General features: G+C 43.5%; 1 protein-coding gene across 3 annotated transcripts in view; it reads right to left on the minus strand.

Annotated features, from left to right (window-relative positions):
- HEG1 (heart development protein with EGF like domains 1) overlaps positions 1-15,182 on the minus strand; it is a 95,869-nt gene that overhangs the window by 49,726 nt on the left and 30,961 nt on the right. For 2 of the 3 annotated variants that reach the window (XM_063661683.1, XM_054481506.2), the window contains exons 4-8: positions 10,809-11,147; positions 9,279-9,614; positions 4,716-5,015; positions 2,585-4,000; positions 397-513 (exon numbers count right to left, since the gene is read on the minus strand). In XM_063661683.1, coding sequence (XP_063517753.1) covers positions 397-513; positions 2,585-4,000; positions 4,716-5,015; positions 9,279-9,614; positions 10,809-11,147 — 2,508 coding nt within the window. The remainder of the gene's footprint in view (positions 1-396; positions 514-2,584; positions 4,001-4,715; positions 5,016-9,278; positions 9,615-10,808; positions 11,148-15,182) is intronic. The other variant, XM_054481507.2, reaches the window with a different exon arrangement.

Genomic DNA, 15,182 nt, shown 5'->3' on the forward strand with positions numbered 1-15,182 from the left:
AAATTTTAATGGAGGGGAGAATTAAAGACTGTTTCACATAACATCTGGACTACAGCTGGAAGGACTTTAATCAATAGATTAGGGTGGCAGTGGGGGGATTCCAGGCTGAGGCATCAGCACAGTAAAGTCCAGGGGCAGGAATAGGGTCCAGTGTGGCAGGAGTGTTGGGAACAGACACAGATCAGGAAGTCTGTCAGTGCCACACTACAGTCCATGCCACACTACAGTTCCTGACATTCTCCTGCAGATCATAACCTACAAACATGCTAACTCTCAAGTAAGCAGGGTATTAACTAAAACAGTGTATTTGTCCACATTTTGGCGGAAAAAGGAGTTTATTGGGTAGCCCAATGTGGTACTGTAGTGCAGACCTCTGGGCATTACTTTTTCTCTTACCCACACTGCAATCATCCCCTTGCCAGGAAGGCGGGCACCTGCAGTAGTAGCCATGGCTGGTGTTGTCTGCGATGCATTCGCCATCGTGAAGACAAGGGTTCATGGCACAGCTATTGACTACAAACACATTCCAGGAGTAAAGCAGTTAACCACACAGGAAATGTAAAGACAGCTTTAGGTAAATATTTAATTCTCCCAGCTAATATCTGATTCTTGCTTATTTCTGTTTACTTGCCCTGAAAGGCCACATTACAAAAGTAAAATGGGTTTCCCAGAGGTGCAGTGGGACTGGGTCCTTGTACTAGTTTGTGTCCACATATAAGTGTTAGACAATGGGATCCCTGAATGCAAGAACTGATTGTAATCAAATGCTGCTTACAGGTCACTCCATTCAGGATTGATGATTATTTTGCCTTTGTGACACTTACAAAATTCTACTTGAATCAATGCCAATTGAAAGCACACTTTAGGGGGGAAAAAGGATCTCTGATCAACTCATCCCCCCGACAGAAGATTTACTCTGTGTGCGTGTGTCTGTGTGTGTGCACATGTGCCCTGCCCTTTCTCTTGGGCTTTCTTTATCAAAATCATAGTATCCTTTACCCCAAAATCTCCAAATGTAACTGAGCCTCCACATATTGTGCCATATTTAGAAAATGATCAGAGTTGAGCAGCTATGTAATATGCTTCATACAGGTTTCTGACATACTTAGAGAAGCTGAAGCCTACAACATAACTGCACTGTCTGCAAAAAGGAAATCAGTGGTGGAATGAAAAAAAGAAGGTAAAAGTCAAATCTTCACTCAAAAAAAAAAAAAAAATAGTAACCCTGAAAACAAATGAGCTAAACCCAAAGATGGTGTTCCTATCCTGTATTGCCATGTCAAGTGTTATCTAAAATCACCCATAGAAGCACAGCACTTATATAACCAAACACTAACCCATGAACACTGGCACAAAAAATATACTAACAGCCAGTGAATCTGCCCCTAATACTTGCCTACAGTTATCATCAGAATGGCTAATGGCTTTAAGGGAGACTTGTGAATTAGATTTCATCTGGCACTGGAATATATGTGGCCTCTGAAACTGAAGGCTATAGGCCTTGAAGCAAGGCTCCCAAACTTCCCTGGAGAAAAAGCCACCTTTCATTTCCCAGAGGTGCTCAGATCACTGACACAAAGGGGCACTGTGGGGCTGGCATGGGGGTGGTTTGCTTATGAGCCTCCAGCCCAGGTTGATTGTGGCTGACAGGTTGGAACTGTGCTGCTCCCTGAGCTTTCTGCTCTAGCCACTACAAAGCATCATCTCTTCTTTCCTTCTTCCCTAAGACGCCAGTTTCCATTTCACTCCTTCTCCAACAGCAGTTTTCCTTTCCCATGTCTGGACAAGCCAGAAGTGTAACTTTGAATATGACATGAAAAGCTGCATCATCCTACTTCCTTCTACCGTTCCTTAAATGACAAAGGATCATTTGGCTGGCTTTACTTTCATGGTGCCAGCAACTTCAACGTGGCTATAAAAACAACCCTAAGTGTGATGTAAAGGAGCCCTGGCCGTGTAGTCACTGTGGGAAAAGGTTAGTTCACCATCTTTTCATTTACATGTCTCCCCACTCCCATTTATCAACTAGCCACACACTCTTTGGGAGACAAAAGAGCTTGGGCTTCCCTGGATCAAGAGAAGCCCAGTGACACCAAGAAGCCCCCTGGTGACTGGGGAGCCCCTGACTCAGAGACTCTGGGATCTGATCCAGACGCAGATACCCAGTTGATCCCTGTCTCAGCCAGGCCACCTAAGCTTCTTTACTTGAGTTTCTCCACCCTGCAATCCTGCATCACTGCCCTCCTCTGACCTCTGAGGAGTTAAAGGCATGCTTGAAAAGCTCTTACAACTACAGGGCACTAAAAGCTGCAATTGTACCATCTACTGATGTGACACATGGCCAATGCATCCTTTCCTCTTTATTCAGGAAGCATTATGCAACACAGCGGTGAGAAAATTAGGCCCACCCATGACCTTCTTTTACACTTTAAGTGTTTCAACAGGAAGCATTTTAGGTCGCAAAACAGAAGCTATTTCAAATACCAGCCATTTCTACAAATTCACATGAACCCCAAGCCCCGTGTAGCTCTCAGTGCTGGACTGGGCCTTGCAGTTAACATGTGCTTGTGTGACTGCATTTTACCTGAGGCTGAAGAGGACAGTGTTGTTGGTGATCGTGTGCTGCTCTGAAGAGCAAAGGTGGCAGATTTGGGAGCCAAGGCTTCAGCCGTGGAAACAACTGTGGTTTGGGGAGAAGGAGATGTTCCGAGGGAACGTGAAGCTGGGCTGTACTCTGCTGTAATGCCAAGCTTTGTGGTCAATTCTTTTGCTGATGTGGATACACTGGTCAAAGGGATCAATCCAGTGGTAGCATCTACATTCACTTGGTTCCTTTCTGTGCTGATACCACCTTCTGTTGAGATTTGAGGAACTAGAATTTCAGGATGGGTGAGTGAGAGCTGTTTTCCAGCTGTAGTCTGTACGGCTATAGGGCCAGTGACCAGAGATGCTGTGCTTGACAGGGTGCCAGGAGTGGTCATAAGAGGCTGAGAGGTCTTCAGAATGATGGTTGTGAAAGTTGGAGACATTTGTGCTAAGTTGGTGCTTGTGGCTGGAAGGGTTTGCTCTGTGGAGGACTCTGTTAAGGATGGAGGCAAAGGAGAGTTTGTTGTTACAGCTTTGGTGGACTCTGTAGGCAGAGACACCAGGCTTGGTGACTTTGATTCTGTAATGACTTTCTCTTGGTGTGGGGTGCTCTGGTTCTTAAGGTCTGCAGTTTGACTACTATGGAGCATTGTCATGAATGACGTCATTGTTGATGTCTGAACTGAAGTCACAGGAGTCTCCCTTGCCCTGGGCAGGACTGGGGTAGAAGATGACTGTGGTAAGGTTGTTTGTGAGACAGAAAGTGGGGCAGATGTAGATGTTGTTAAGGATACTGGTAAAGGTGATGGTGAGGAAGACAATGGTGTGGATGCATCAGAGGTAGACTTTAGTAGATGCACAGAGGCCCTGGTTGATGGTAAAATTGATGAAAATAAATGATGGGATTGTGACACAGAGGGCAGAGGCAAAGGAGGCCCTGAAGAAGAAGAAGAAGAAGAAGAAGAAGAGGAGGAGGAGGAAGAAGAAGAGAAGGAGGAGGAAGAGGAGGAGGAGGAGGAGGAGGAGGAGTCACTAACAAACTCAGCATCAGTGTCCAGAACAACCGAAGTGTTTGGCATATTAATGGTGGGTGTGTAGGATGGAAGGTTGGATGTACGCAGAACTGGCGACTCAGTAGAAGGCTGAGCATATTCCCCGACATAGGATGAGATGTTACTTCTCTCAGTCTGAGCATGAAAAAAGGAGGAATACTCTGAATGTGAAGAGTTTGAGATCTTAATATAAGAAGTTGAGCTCTCCACGATGTCTGAGGATGAACTGTTATCTGTAATGGACAGTAATGCCCGTTCTCCTTTGGTGAAAGTAGATGACAGGTAGGTGTGGTCTGTGTGGTCACTGGAAGTCCTTTGTTCAAGAGCTGTGCCACTCACTTGACCGTAGCTAATCCCAGTGACTGTAAACGGAAAAGCCAAAGTTAGGTCAAATAAAAGAACAACAAATCTCTGAAATATGCACTATCAAACAGACTTTCAGTGTCACGAAACTCAATGAATTCAAGTGGGTGAAACACTTGCTTTGGAGAGGTGGTTTTCAATGGTGAGCACTCTGAATAAAGACACTGTGGGCAGGCAGGAGTGGTCAGTGTCTCCTCTGAGCAGACTGACCTCCTGAGAGAAGCAGTGGTAGCGGCAGTGGAAATGGTAACGAAAGAGAAGTGGGGACTAAGGGTCTAAAAATGGAGAGGAGTTGCAAATTCCCTCCACATGCCTTTTTCGATAAAAGCAAACTGGTATCTGAAAAGCTCTTAAGACCCCAAATAGAATAACCGTTATGCCTAAATGAAAAAAGGAAAACCTTCCCAACTTTCCATTCTGTAGAATGAGATATTTCCTTCCCAGGAGATTGACCTTAGCCACAAGTGGTTGGTCTCTTGTTTTAAGTCTCCCAGCAGACACTATCCCAAATTCCTTAGGTGAGTGTGTGTGGAGGGCTGGGGGTGGGAACTGGGGAGGGGTATTCACCTTCCTGAGGTGGGATAATCTAGAAAGTCCTCTCCATAAAGAGGTTGTAAGCTGGCTTGACAGCTAACTGAACCATCCCAGGACTGTGAGTAAATGAATAGACAAGCTGAAGGGATGTGTTAAAAGAGACTGTGGAAGACACCCCACCTCCGAGGGCACTGGAGGCAGCCAGTGACCGTGAGACCAGGCCCATGTCATCCGTCACGTTCACTTGCAGAGAGGCACTCTCTGTTTCTTGGGGCATGGCCGCTGCAGGGCTGCCTGCTTCCCCAGAAGTCGTGCTCATGCTGGTGTTGGTGAGGGTGACAGACCGCAGTGTGCGTTCCCCGTTTCCAGTGACAGTAGCCAAGGTGTGGGTGCCAAGAGAGGGCACCCTAGAAGTCCTGTCCTCTGCATTGGCGGAACTGTCACCTAGCACTTGGCCCGGCTCTCGGCTGTCTTCCAAGGCTAAAAGTAGAGTGAAAGAGGATGGCTGAAAAATGCAGGGCTAGAGTGACAGGATTGCACACCAAGCCTCACTTCCTGGGCTGTAGGAGCCAAGATGCTTCCCTGTACTCTTAGGGTCTTTATCTGAGATGTCTGTTGCTCTTGCAAACATGGCTCAGTGATTGAAACCTCAAGAGGAACTGTGGATCAGCACATCTGTTCAGGCACCCTGGATTTATAGGAGGGTATATTACTTTAGCAAATAGGATCGATAGTGGATTTCTGCTCAGTGATACACAGTAAATAGAGTTTATGTCAGAGAAATTGGTAGTGGTGGTGAGGAGGTAAACAGTGGGTGAAAGACTAATAACCCTACTGGGGCTTTATACATTTGCACAAGGCCCAGGAGGGAGGCCATACTCCTTCTTGGAAGGCTCTTCCTCCCAGAAGGACCAGGAATACATGAATGGCCACAGGGCCAGTCATCCCACGGCATTAGTACAATGGCAAAGAAACAGCCTGAGGTGGGGGGTGAAAGGTGGGCTTGTTTTTTGTCTTCTTTTATTTTTTAAAATGCATGTGTTTTATTCTATTGATGGGGATGGAATAGGGAAGACAACACGTGAATAAATGTCCTTTTCATTCTCTTCTGCGTATGTGTTTATGCTACAAACCTAAAGGGTCTTAGAACTAATCTTAGATTGTTAGATTATCAGATAAACCCTTCTTTTCAGAAATGATGAAAATGAGGTCCAATTCTCCTTGGCCTAAATCCTTCCTAACCTGGCTGTACAAATAAAAAAACAAAAAACAAAAAACAGGCTCTTTTCTGGCTCTTATTCACATTCCCAGCCCAGACTGGCTGTCAGTACCCCATGGCCATGCTTTGATGGAAAACAGTGTAAAGCTGAGTGTTGGCTAAATTCATTTTGGGATAGGTTTGAATTGACAGAGACAGGAATGAGCATGGGCCACGAGCATCACTGAGAAAGCCAGAAGCCAGAGAGAGATGCGACTCAAGCCAGTCTGAAGGGCTCAAGACCTGTGGAGAGCCAACCAGGAGAGTCTCAAGAGCAGGATCTATCTGAGTACGATTTCTCTGGGCAAAGAGAAAAAGGCCTTGGATAGGGAGATCCTAAACTCTCTGTTAAATGAAATTTAGGCCAATGACCACATCAGGGTTACAGGCTTAACAAAGTAGAGAGAGAGTCAGACATGAAATGCAGACTCTGAATGCAGAAAAGGGAGAAGGCCAAGAACTCTAAAAGGCTGGAGTGCAGAACCCATTAGCTCTGGGTGACTCTGAGGGAACGAGATAAAGCACTGTGTTAACCCACAGTGATACGGTTTCAGGAATGTGGCTACTTTCTATCTAGCTCTTTATAACTGAACTCCAAGATCTGATCACACTGAAATCATATGTTCCTCGTGAACCAACTGAACATTAATTACAGAGAAGAGGGTACTGAAGAGATGTAAAAGGGAAAGGCTATGAAACTCAAGATCCTGGTTTGAGAAGGTAGAAGTCCTGATCCCCACAGTAGTGAGGATGAAAAATGATTCCTTTTGCTTAGGAGATAGATAATATGTTTTCAGGCACAGACATAAAAGAGCATAAATATCCCCTGCTCATATGTGTGGTATTGTTTCATGATAAGCATATGATTTTCCACATCACATGAGTATTAATAAATGCTAATCTTCCTCATCAATTAGGATTCTCATATGGGGGAAATGAAGCTATTACTAGTGACAGAGAAGTAAGAATTTAAACCTATTCAAAGCTTAAATGATAAGCTAATACATTTTTGCTTTAGTCAGAATATACTTTACATTGATAAGAGACTGCTGAGAATTGTTTTAAAAAATTATCCCTAAGCATTATTAAAAAGAAACATCAAAAGAAAAATTTTCTCAAATTGACAAATTGGACTTCTTCAAATTTAAAAACTTTTGTGCTACACATGATTCCATCAAGAAAGAGAAAAGACAACCCACAGAATAGGAGAAATGTCTGCAAATTATATATTTGATAAAGGACTGTATCCAGAATATGCAAAGAACTTTTTTTTTTTTTTTTTTGAGACAGGGTCTGTCTGTCACCCAGGCTAGAGTGCAGTGGCATGATCTCAGTTCACTGCAACCTCCGCCTCACAGGTTCAAGTGATTCTCCTGCCTCAGCCTCCCAAGTAGCTGAGATTACAGGCACGTGCCACTGCGTCTGGCTAATTTTTCTATTTTTAGTAGAGACAGGGTTTTGCCATGTTGGCCAGGCTGGTCTCGAGCTCCTGACCTCAAGTGATTCACCTGCCTCGACCTCCCAAAGTGCTGGGATTACAGGCGTGAGCCACCACAGCCAGCCACAAAGAACTCTTACAATTTAATAATAAAAAGTCAAATAACCCAATTTTAATAGTCAAAAGATTGGATTGGACATATTCAAAGAAGATATACAAGTGGCCAAGAAGCACATGAAAAGATGCTCAGCATTATTAGTCAACTGGAAAATACAAGTCAAAACCACAATGAGATGCCTTCACCCCCACTCAGATGGCTATAATCAGAAAAAATGGATGATTACAAGTGTTGGTGAAGATGTAGCAACATCAGAACACTTGTACACTGCTGGTGGGAATACAAAATGATGCAGCCACTTTGGAAAAGAGTCCGGCAGTTCCTCAGAAGGTTAAAAATAGAGCAGCCACAATCACATAACCTGGCCATTTTAAAATAATTGAAAATTTATGGCCGGGCGCGGTGGCTCACGCCTGTAATTCCAGCACTTTGGGAGGCCAAGGTGGGTGGATCATCTGAGGTGAGGGGTTCAAGACCAGACTGACCAACATGGTGAAACCCCATCTCTACTAAAAATATTAAAAAAAAAAATAGCCGGGCGTGGTGGTGGGCACCTGTAGTCCCAGCTACTCGGGAGGCTGAGGCAGGAAAATGGCGTGAACCCGGAAGTTGGAGGTTGCAGTGAGCCGAGATGGTGCCACTGCACTCTAGCCTGGGCGACAGAGCAAGACTCTGTCTCAAAAAAAAAAAAAAAAAAAAAAAAAAATTGAAAATTTACGACCACATGTACATTTGTACCTGAATGTTCACCACAGCATCATTCATAATAGCCAAAAGGTGGGAACAACCCAAACATCCATCAATTGATGATGATGACAATTGATAAACAAAGTATGGTATATCCCTGCTATGGCATATTATTAAGCCACGAAAAGGAACGAAGTTGTGATACAACACGGATGAACCTTGAACACACGACACTAAGGGAAAGACACAAAGGACCACATATTGTATGATTTCATTTATAGGACATGTCTAAAATGGACAAATCTACAGAGACAGAAAGCACAGGAGTGATTGCCAGGGACTGGGAGGAGGGGAGAATGGGAGGTGACTGCTGATGAGTTTGGAGTTTCTTTGTGGGGTGATGGAAATGCTCTGGAATTAGACAGTGGTGATGCTGCACAGCTTTGTGACTATACTAAAAATCACTGAATTGTGTGCTTTAAATGGGCAAATACTACGGAATGTGAAATATACCTCAATAAAGCTGGTTTTTAAAAAACAGAGAATTTATTTGGATGAATGCCCCGACAACTACTAACGAGAAGGTGATATTTTCACCTTCCAGAAGTTCTGTGACTGAGGCAGGTATGGAGTTATGGGTGGGCTACAGGGAATGAGAGGATGTGGACAGAGAAGTCCCTGAGCTGTGTGTGGGAAGAGGAAGTGGCAAGAACAGCTTCTTAGAGATGTACCAGAAAAAACTGGGGGATATATAGGTGTATCTGTATCAACCAGCTAGAAGAAGGGCCTGGGAAATAAGGAAGGAAGGTGGAGCGGCCTGAGGAGTTATTTCATTCATGCATGCTTTTTTTTTTTTTTTTTTTTTTGAGACAATTTCGCTTTTGTCGCCCAGGCTGGAGTGCAATGGTGCGATCTCAGCTCACTGCAACCTCCACCTCCTGGGTTCAAACGATTCTCCTGCCTCAGCCTCCCAAGTAGCTGGGATTACAGGTGCCTGCCACCACACCCGGCTAATTTTTTGTATTGTTAGTAGAGATGGGGTTTCACCATGTTGGTCAGTCTGGTCTTGAACCCCTCACCTCAGATGATCCACCCACCTCGGCCTCCCAAAGTGCTGGTATTACAGGCCTGAGCCATCACGCTCGGCCCTCATGCGTGGTTTTAATATGCCACAGATTTCATAAGCATCATGAGTCCCTCTCTCCTCTATGGGGCACAGTTGCATGAAATGGAAAAACTCACTCGAACGTTCTCCACGTGGTGCTGATGAATTCAAGCTTTCCGAGAAAGATGTAGATGAAGACTCTGAATAACTCCTATCTCCCAATGCTGTGTGACTTCCTCCAGACTGTACAGTAGAGTCTGAGAACTGGGTCAACACTGAAGCATTCACACCTTCAGGATATGAAGCAGAGCTTCCTGTCACATCTGCAGATGTTGTGCTGTTGGTCAAGAGCCAGTGTGCAGTGCTCTCTCCACCTCTCATGGGTGCAACTGACCTAGACACAGTCTCAGTCTGAGACACGGGACTTCCATTTTGCACCTCAGAGCTGCTGGCAAGCTGATGTTCTCCAAAGGCTGTAAGGTAATATAGGAAAAAAGGCCATTACATAGGTATGAAAGAGATCCCTTGGCAACTAAGAAGTGAGACCTCTCTAGGGAAAGATTCTTTGCCAAGGAATCTGGTATAGTGTTTATTAAATGTATTATGCACTATCATATTCTAAATAATTATTTCAAAACTCTTGGGTGGCAGCAAGAGGGTAATACAAAAAAATATAACTCGTTGAACAGGGGACCTTTGAAATAGCATGTCCAAGTAGCAGAGTAACCTATAGGCTTGAGTGTTTCATTCTCTTTCCCATAAAAAGTGTTCAAGAGAGTGAGTGTGTGGTTATGTACAACAAATACAATGCACATAAATATAGCACAGTCAGAGCACTTTCCCAAAACAGTTCTCATATGAATAAAGGTTATTCTAAATACCAAAGTATAGCAAAAACAAAAATCAATTATAAGGATTAAGCCAAACCATGAATTTGGGAATAATATTTATATCTGCACATTTACGTGGAAAGATGATCTGTACACAAAATAACTGAAGCTAGTTTAAAGAGTGGGCCAGGCTGGGTGCAGTGGCTCATCTCTGTAATCCCAGCACTTTGGGAGGGCAAGGCAGGAGGACTGCTTAGGGCGGGAGCTCAACACCAGACTGGGCAACATTGCAAGACCCCATCTCTACAAAAAATAGAAAAATTAGCTGGGTGGAGTGGCATGCACCTGTAGTCCCAGCTACTCCGGAGGCTGAGGTGAGAGATTACCTGAGCCTGGGGAGGTTGAGGCTGCAGGGAGCCGTAATCATGCCACTGCACTCTAGCCTGGGTGACAGAGCCAGACACTGTCTTCAAAACAAAATAAAACATAAAGAGTAGGCCAGCTCTCAGCCTGAAGACCATCCTGTAGAGTGAAAAGAAGATGGAACCAAGAACGCTGAGGCTAAGGTCTCAACTCTACTGAGTGAGCTAAATGGCCAGGCACCCATTACTTAAACCCTCAGAGCCATAGTTTTCTCATCTATAAGAAAAGCAGGAGGAATGACACCTGTCTGACTAACTTCACAATGTTCTCATAAGAGTGACCATCAAAATGCAATAGTGCCATTAAAGAGCACACTTTTCTCTGGAAATTACAAATGGTCTCGAAGAGATCCCCTAAGAAAATTCAACGATTTACAAATGTCCCTAATAGATCGAGTAAAGATGGAATACTTACTTGGGGAATCATTTTGCCAATGCAAAGAGGTAAGTTCAAATTCATTTTCTGTGGATGGTTCAATGAATTCCTCATCCCCTGGATTCCCAGTTACTCTACTGTTTCTTCTTGATTCCACTGCAGAGGATGAAAGAAGGACTGAGGCTGAAGTCGTGGCAATTCTGGAGTCCTTGGGGAAGCCTTCTGTCTTGCTCACAGGTCCCAGACTGACCGTCAAAGATCGGAGCGTTCTTGGGCCACCATCAGTGAACACGGTGGCAACGTGCATTGTCTTTGTTTGACTGACTGAGGAGCTCTGGAGGCCAGTGGAGTTGTTAAGCTTCTCTGTACTTTCAGAAGCTACAATGGGAAAAGATATGCTTCAAAATTACTCAGGAGTTTAAGAAAATCCGGACTATATTCGAGATACAAATGATGTTTCTTACATTTTGGTGGATACATCTAAATACCGTGGACCTAATGTAGATACAAACATATCTATACACACACATGCTACCAGGACACATGCCTGCACTCTCCCCTTACTAGGTCTAATTCTCACAGAGGAAGGTGGAGAACACCGAGATCCCTCACCAGGCACAATGAGAAGCTTATATGTTGTTTGCATTATTTGTTTTTTAAAGAGAAAGATGAAAATGTCTGCTGAATTCTACATTACAGCTTAAACAGGACTGGCCACTGTGATAAGGTTTTTGTTATTTTGTTCTGCTTTGTTTTAGTAATGTAACCTTTTTGTTCAAATGCTATTATTGATTAAAATCTCATATATAAAATGAATAAAACTGAAGCTGCTGCAAGGTGCCCTACCCCAGGTCACTCTTAAGGAAGCCTAGGGTTTTGCAGAACACAGCTGGGACACTCATGGCCTAGAGCAGTAATTCCCAGGCTTGTCACCATCAAGGGTTCTTTATTATTCCCCACTTCATGGCCACCATAAGCCCTATGTTTTGAAAGACTATTAACCAAACTGCATTTATTAAGTAACAGAATTTCTAACCAGCAGGAAATACTTATTATTACCCCATAAATTTAATTCCACCCAAAAGCAAACAGGCTTCATTATCATACTTTGCCCCATTAAGCTTTAGAGACCAGCTCTCAAATCTGCATACTACTCCAATGGGCCCCTCGGAGATCAAGGACTCCAGGAGCATTTTCTCTAATCGATGGATGGCAGCCATGGGGAAACTGTCAAGAGCCTCAAGGAGTGAATCAGACACTATTGGTCAAAAGGTGTAGTCTGTTCCACATAAGTACGCGTGTCTCCTTTCCACAAATAACTTTCCAAAGGATGCCCTGAGAACTGACCTCCAGAAAGGTCTATTAAAATCTTCATTTCAACCGGGAACAAACTGCAGGAAAGCTTAGGGAATGGAAAGAAACATGGTGGGTAAGACTAAAGTCACAAAAAGAGAGTGTTTTTCTTCTTTTTAGGCTAAAAATAATAAAAAGTACTCTACCCTTATAAAAGGCTTTGAGCTGTTAATTACAGCCTAGAAAAGGGAAAAAGGAAGTTGTCATTACAAACAATTCCTTGAAGACCAGTCCTATGTGCTGTTGTGACCAAAACCACAAATAAATTTTAAGTATCACTCCAGCGAGAGAGAGAGAGAGAGAGAGCAAGCATGGGAAACAATAAGGTTCCTCTCATTCTTGTGCAAAACCATAAAACCAGCTATATCTAGAACACAGCCGGCAGCTCTGGTCACCCCACCTTAATGGAGACAAAATGAAGATGCAGGCAATCTATAAAACTAGTAATGGAAACAAGAAACAGAAAGACCTGGACACAAAAATAGAGTCCCAGACCACCAAAACCCACCTCTACTTAAAAACGTAAACCACACCAACCAAACAAACAAAACACACTTCAGTATTAAAAAAAAAAAAAAAGAAAAGAAAGCATTATAGATATGCCCCAAATCCTCAGTCAACCATGTGACTTCTCAGCCCTAACTTCATTAGAGTCATCATTTATATCCACCAAATTACAGCCTCATTAGCTTGCTAGAGGTTCTTTCAAAACACTTTTATTCCCAGGATACCGCATTAATTTCATCCATTCAACATTCCCATCAAAATCCAGTGGTCGGCCGGGTGCAGTGGCTCATGCCTGTAATCCCAGCACTTTGGAAGGCTGAGGCGGGTGGGTCACCTGAGGTCAGGAGTTTGACACCAGCCTGGCCAACATGGTGAAACACCGTCTCTACTAAAAATACAAAAATTAGCCGGCTGTGGTGGTGGGTGCCTGTAATCTCAGCTACTCGGGAGGTTGAGGCAGGAGAATTGCTTGAACCTGGGAGGTGGAGGTTGCAGTGAGCTGAGATTGTGCCACTGCACTCCAGCCTGAGCAAGAGAGAGAGACTTGGTCTCAAACAAAACAAAACAAAACAAACAAACAAACAAACCAAAAAAAACTCCAGTTGTGATACTGAATTCAGCCTGAAAAACCCAGGCCTGTCCACCTCTAGTGGATTTAGCAAATCAATGGCCACAGAAATATAATTACAAAAGTCACAAATGCTGAAAGTCATGAAAGGAAAACGGCTCTGTTTTTCCCTGACTCTGAGAGCTCTGCAGAACATTGCTTCTTTATCTCATTATCTCATCATTATCATCATTATCAAAAACTACCATTTACTGACCAATTCGGACTTGCAAGGCATTGGGCTAAGTACATTATATACAAATCTCATTTAATCCTCACGGGAAAGCTATGAAATGCGTGTGAATACTTTGGCAGAGTTGGTGACTCTTCGTAAAAAGAGAAAATGTTTGGTCAAACTAATCTACAAATACCACTTACATTACTAAATGAGCACCTGTTAAATAAATCTAGGGGGAAATGTACCACATTTCTAATCAACAGGCTGGATTCTTAGTTATTTAATAATTGCCCTTCTTGCTCATTTCTACCCTGAAAGCAGCCATTCAAAGACGGAAAGACCATCCATCTGGGAACAGAAACAAGCCAAATTCCTGATCTTTATAATGGGAGGTTGCAAGAGTGCCTACTCGTCTGCTAAAAGTACATGGGTCTCTCTTCAATCACAGCACAAAACACTGGAACCTTAGGAACACATGCAACGCTCAATCTTGACCTGACTGCTATCCAGAACTTGCCAAAAGTACAGCTGAAGCAGCTGATATTTGAGAAAGATACGTCACATCTACAATCTTCTGAGTTATTTATGCTCTCTTTCTCTACACAGTGAAATCACCACAAAGCAATTTACCTGGGCCACAGTAGCTTAGCTACCCACATAAATACTTTCCTAAGTTGAGATACATTATTATACCCTCAGCTCCTATTGAGAATCTATATAAAATATCACCTTTTAAAGAACATTAGCACAATTTCCACAGAACAGCAATTGAAGGCATTTTCCATTATGATTCTCAACATTTCTTATATAAACAGTCCTCTTAAAATGTACTGCCCCCAAACACTTATGCCCATGGATGAAATTGTATGCTTACTTTATCTGAAAACAATTGCATGCCCCACCCGGTTTCCCTTTGTGCCCTGGTTTCCAGGAAGCTCAGTACTAAATTTAGTGCTCAATTGTAGCCACTCTCACACAATTCAACATACACATATCTCTTTCCACCTTCAAAAGGGAGCTTTTTTCCCTGTTTGTTGCTTTGTTTGCTTTTCCCTCCGATGATCAAATAGTACAATGGTCATTATTAAAAAATATGGAACACAAAGAAAGATATAAAGTAGCAAAAGATGTAAAGCAGCAAGAAAAACAATTTCCAATGGTTTCTGATCTCTTTTTAAAAATCTGATTCCATTGCCTAGGCCTATACTTGCTTTAACACTGTAAGGCATATAATTTGGTTTTGGAAGCAGGTAACTCCTGGCTATCCCAGCCTCGGAAGAGGTTATGTTGCATGCATGTTTCTGTGTAGCTGAGTGAAGAGTGAAACGAGGCACAGAATACAAAGGCTGAATACATGTGGAATCACAGATGCTGAAACTAGAAAGAATCTTTCAGATCATCTGCTCAAATTCCTTCATGTTCCAAATAAGGAGCCCCCTCCTCTCCGTGCCAGGCTCCTAGCTATCTTCCTTGTGTTCACCTAGTGAGGCGCATCACTCATCGGACTGGTGTAAGTGCCAGGCTTTTCACAGGGTCATATTTCCTAGTGGGTGGAGTGGCTAAGGGTTCACCTCCTTTGCTTTTGTTTTTCCAGAGCTGGCCAGCCAGGCTGAGTCGACTCCAGGTCTGCCTGGCAGGTCCTGCTGGCTCTCTCTCAGCACTCTTGCCTGAGTGCCTAGAGCTCCTGTATCGTGTAGTCAGAAAGGGACAGTAACGTCTCAACATTTAGATTCAAGGGGAAGACTCTGGTTAGTGGGTTAGCAGATGC

This window comes from Pongo pygmaeus, chromosome 2 (genome assembly GCF_028885625.2).
Source record: "Pongo pygmaeus isolate AG05252 chromosome 2, NHGRI_mPonPyg2-v2.0_pri, whole genome shotgun sequence".
NCBI lineage: Eukaryota > Metazoa > Chordata > Mammalia > Primates > Hominidae > Pongo > Pongo pygmaeus.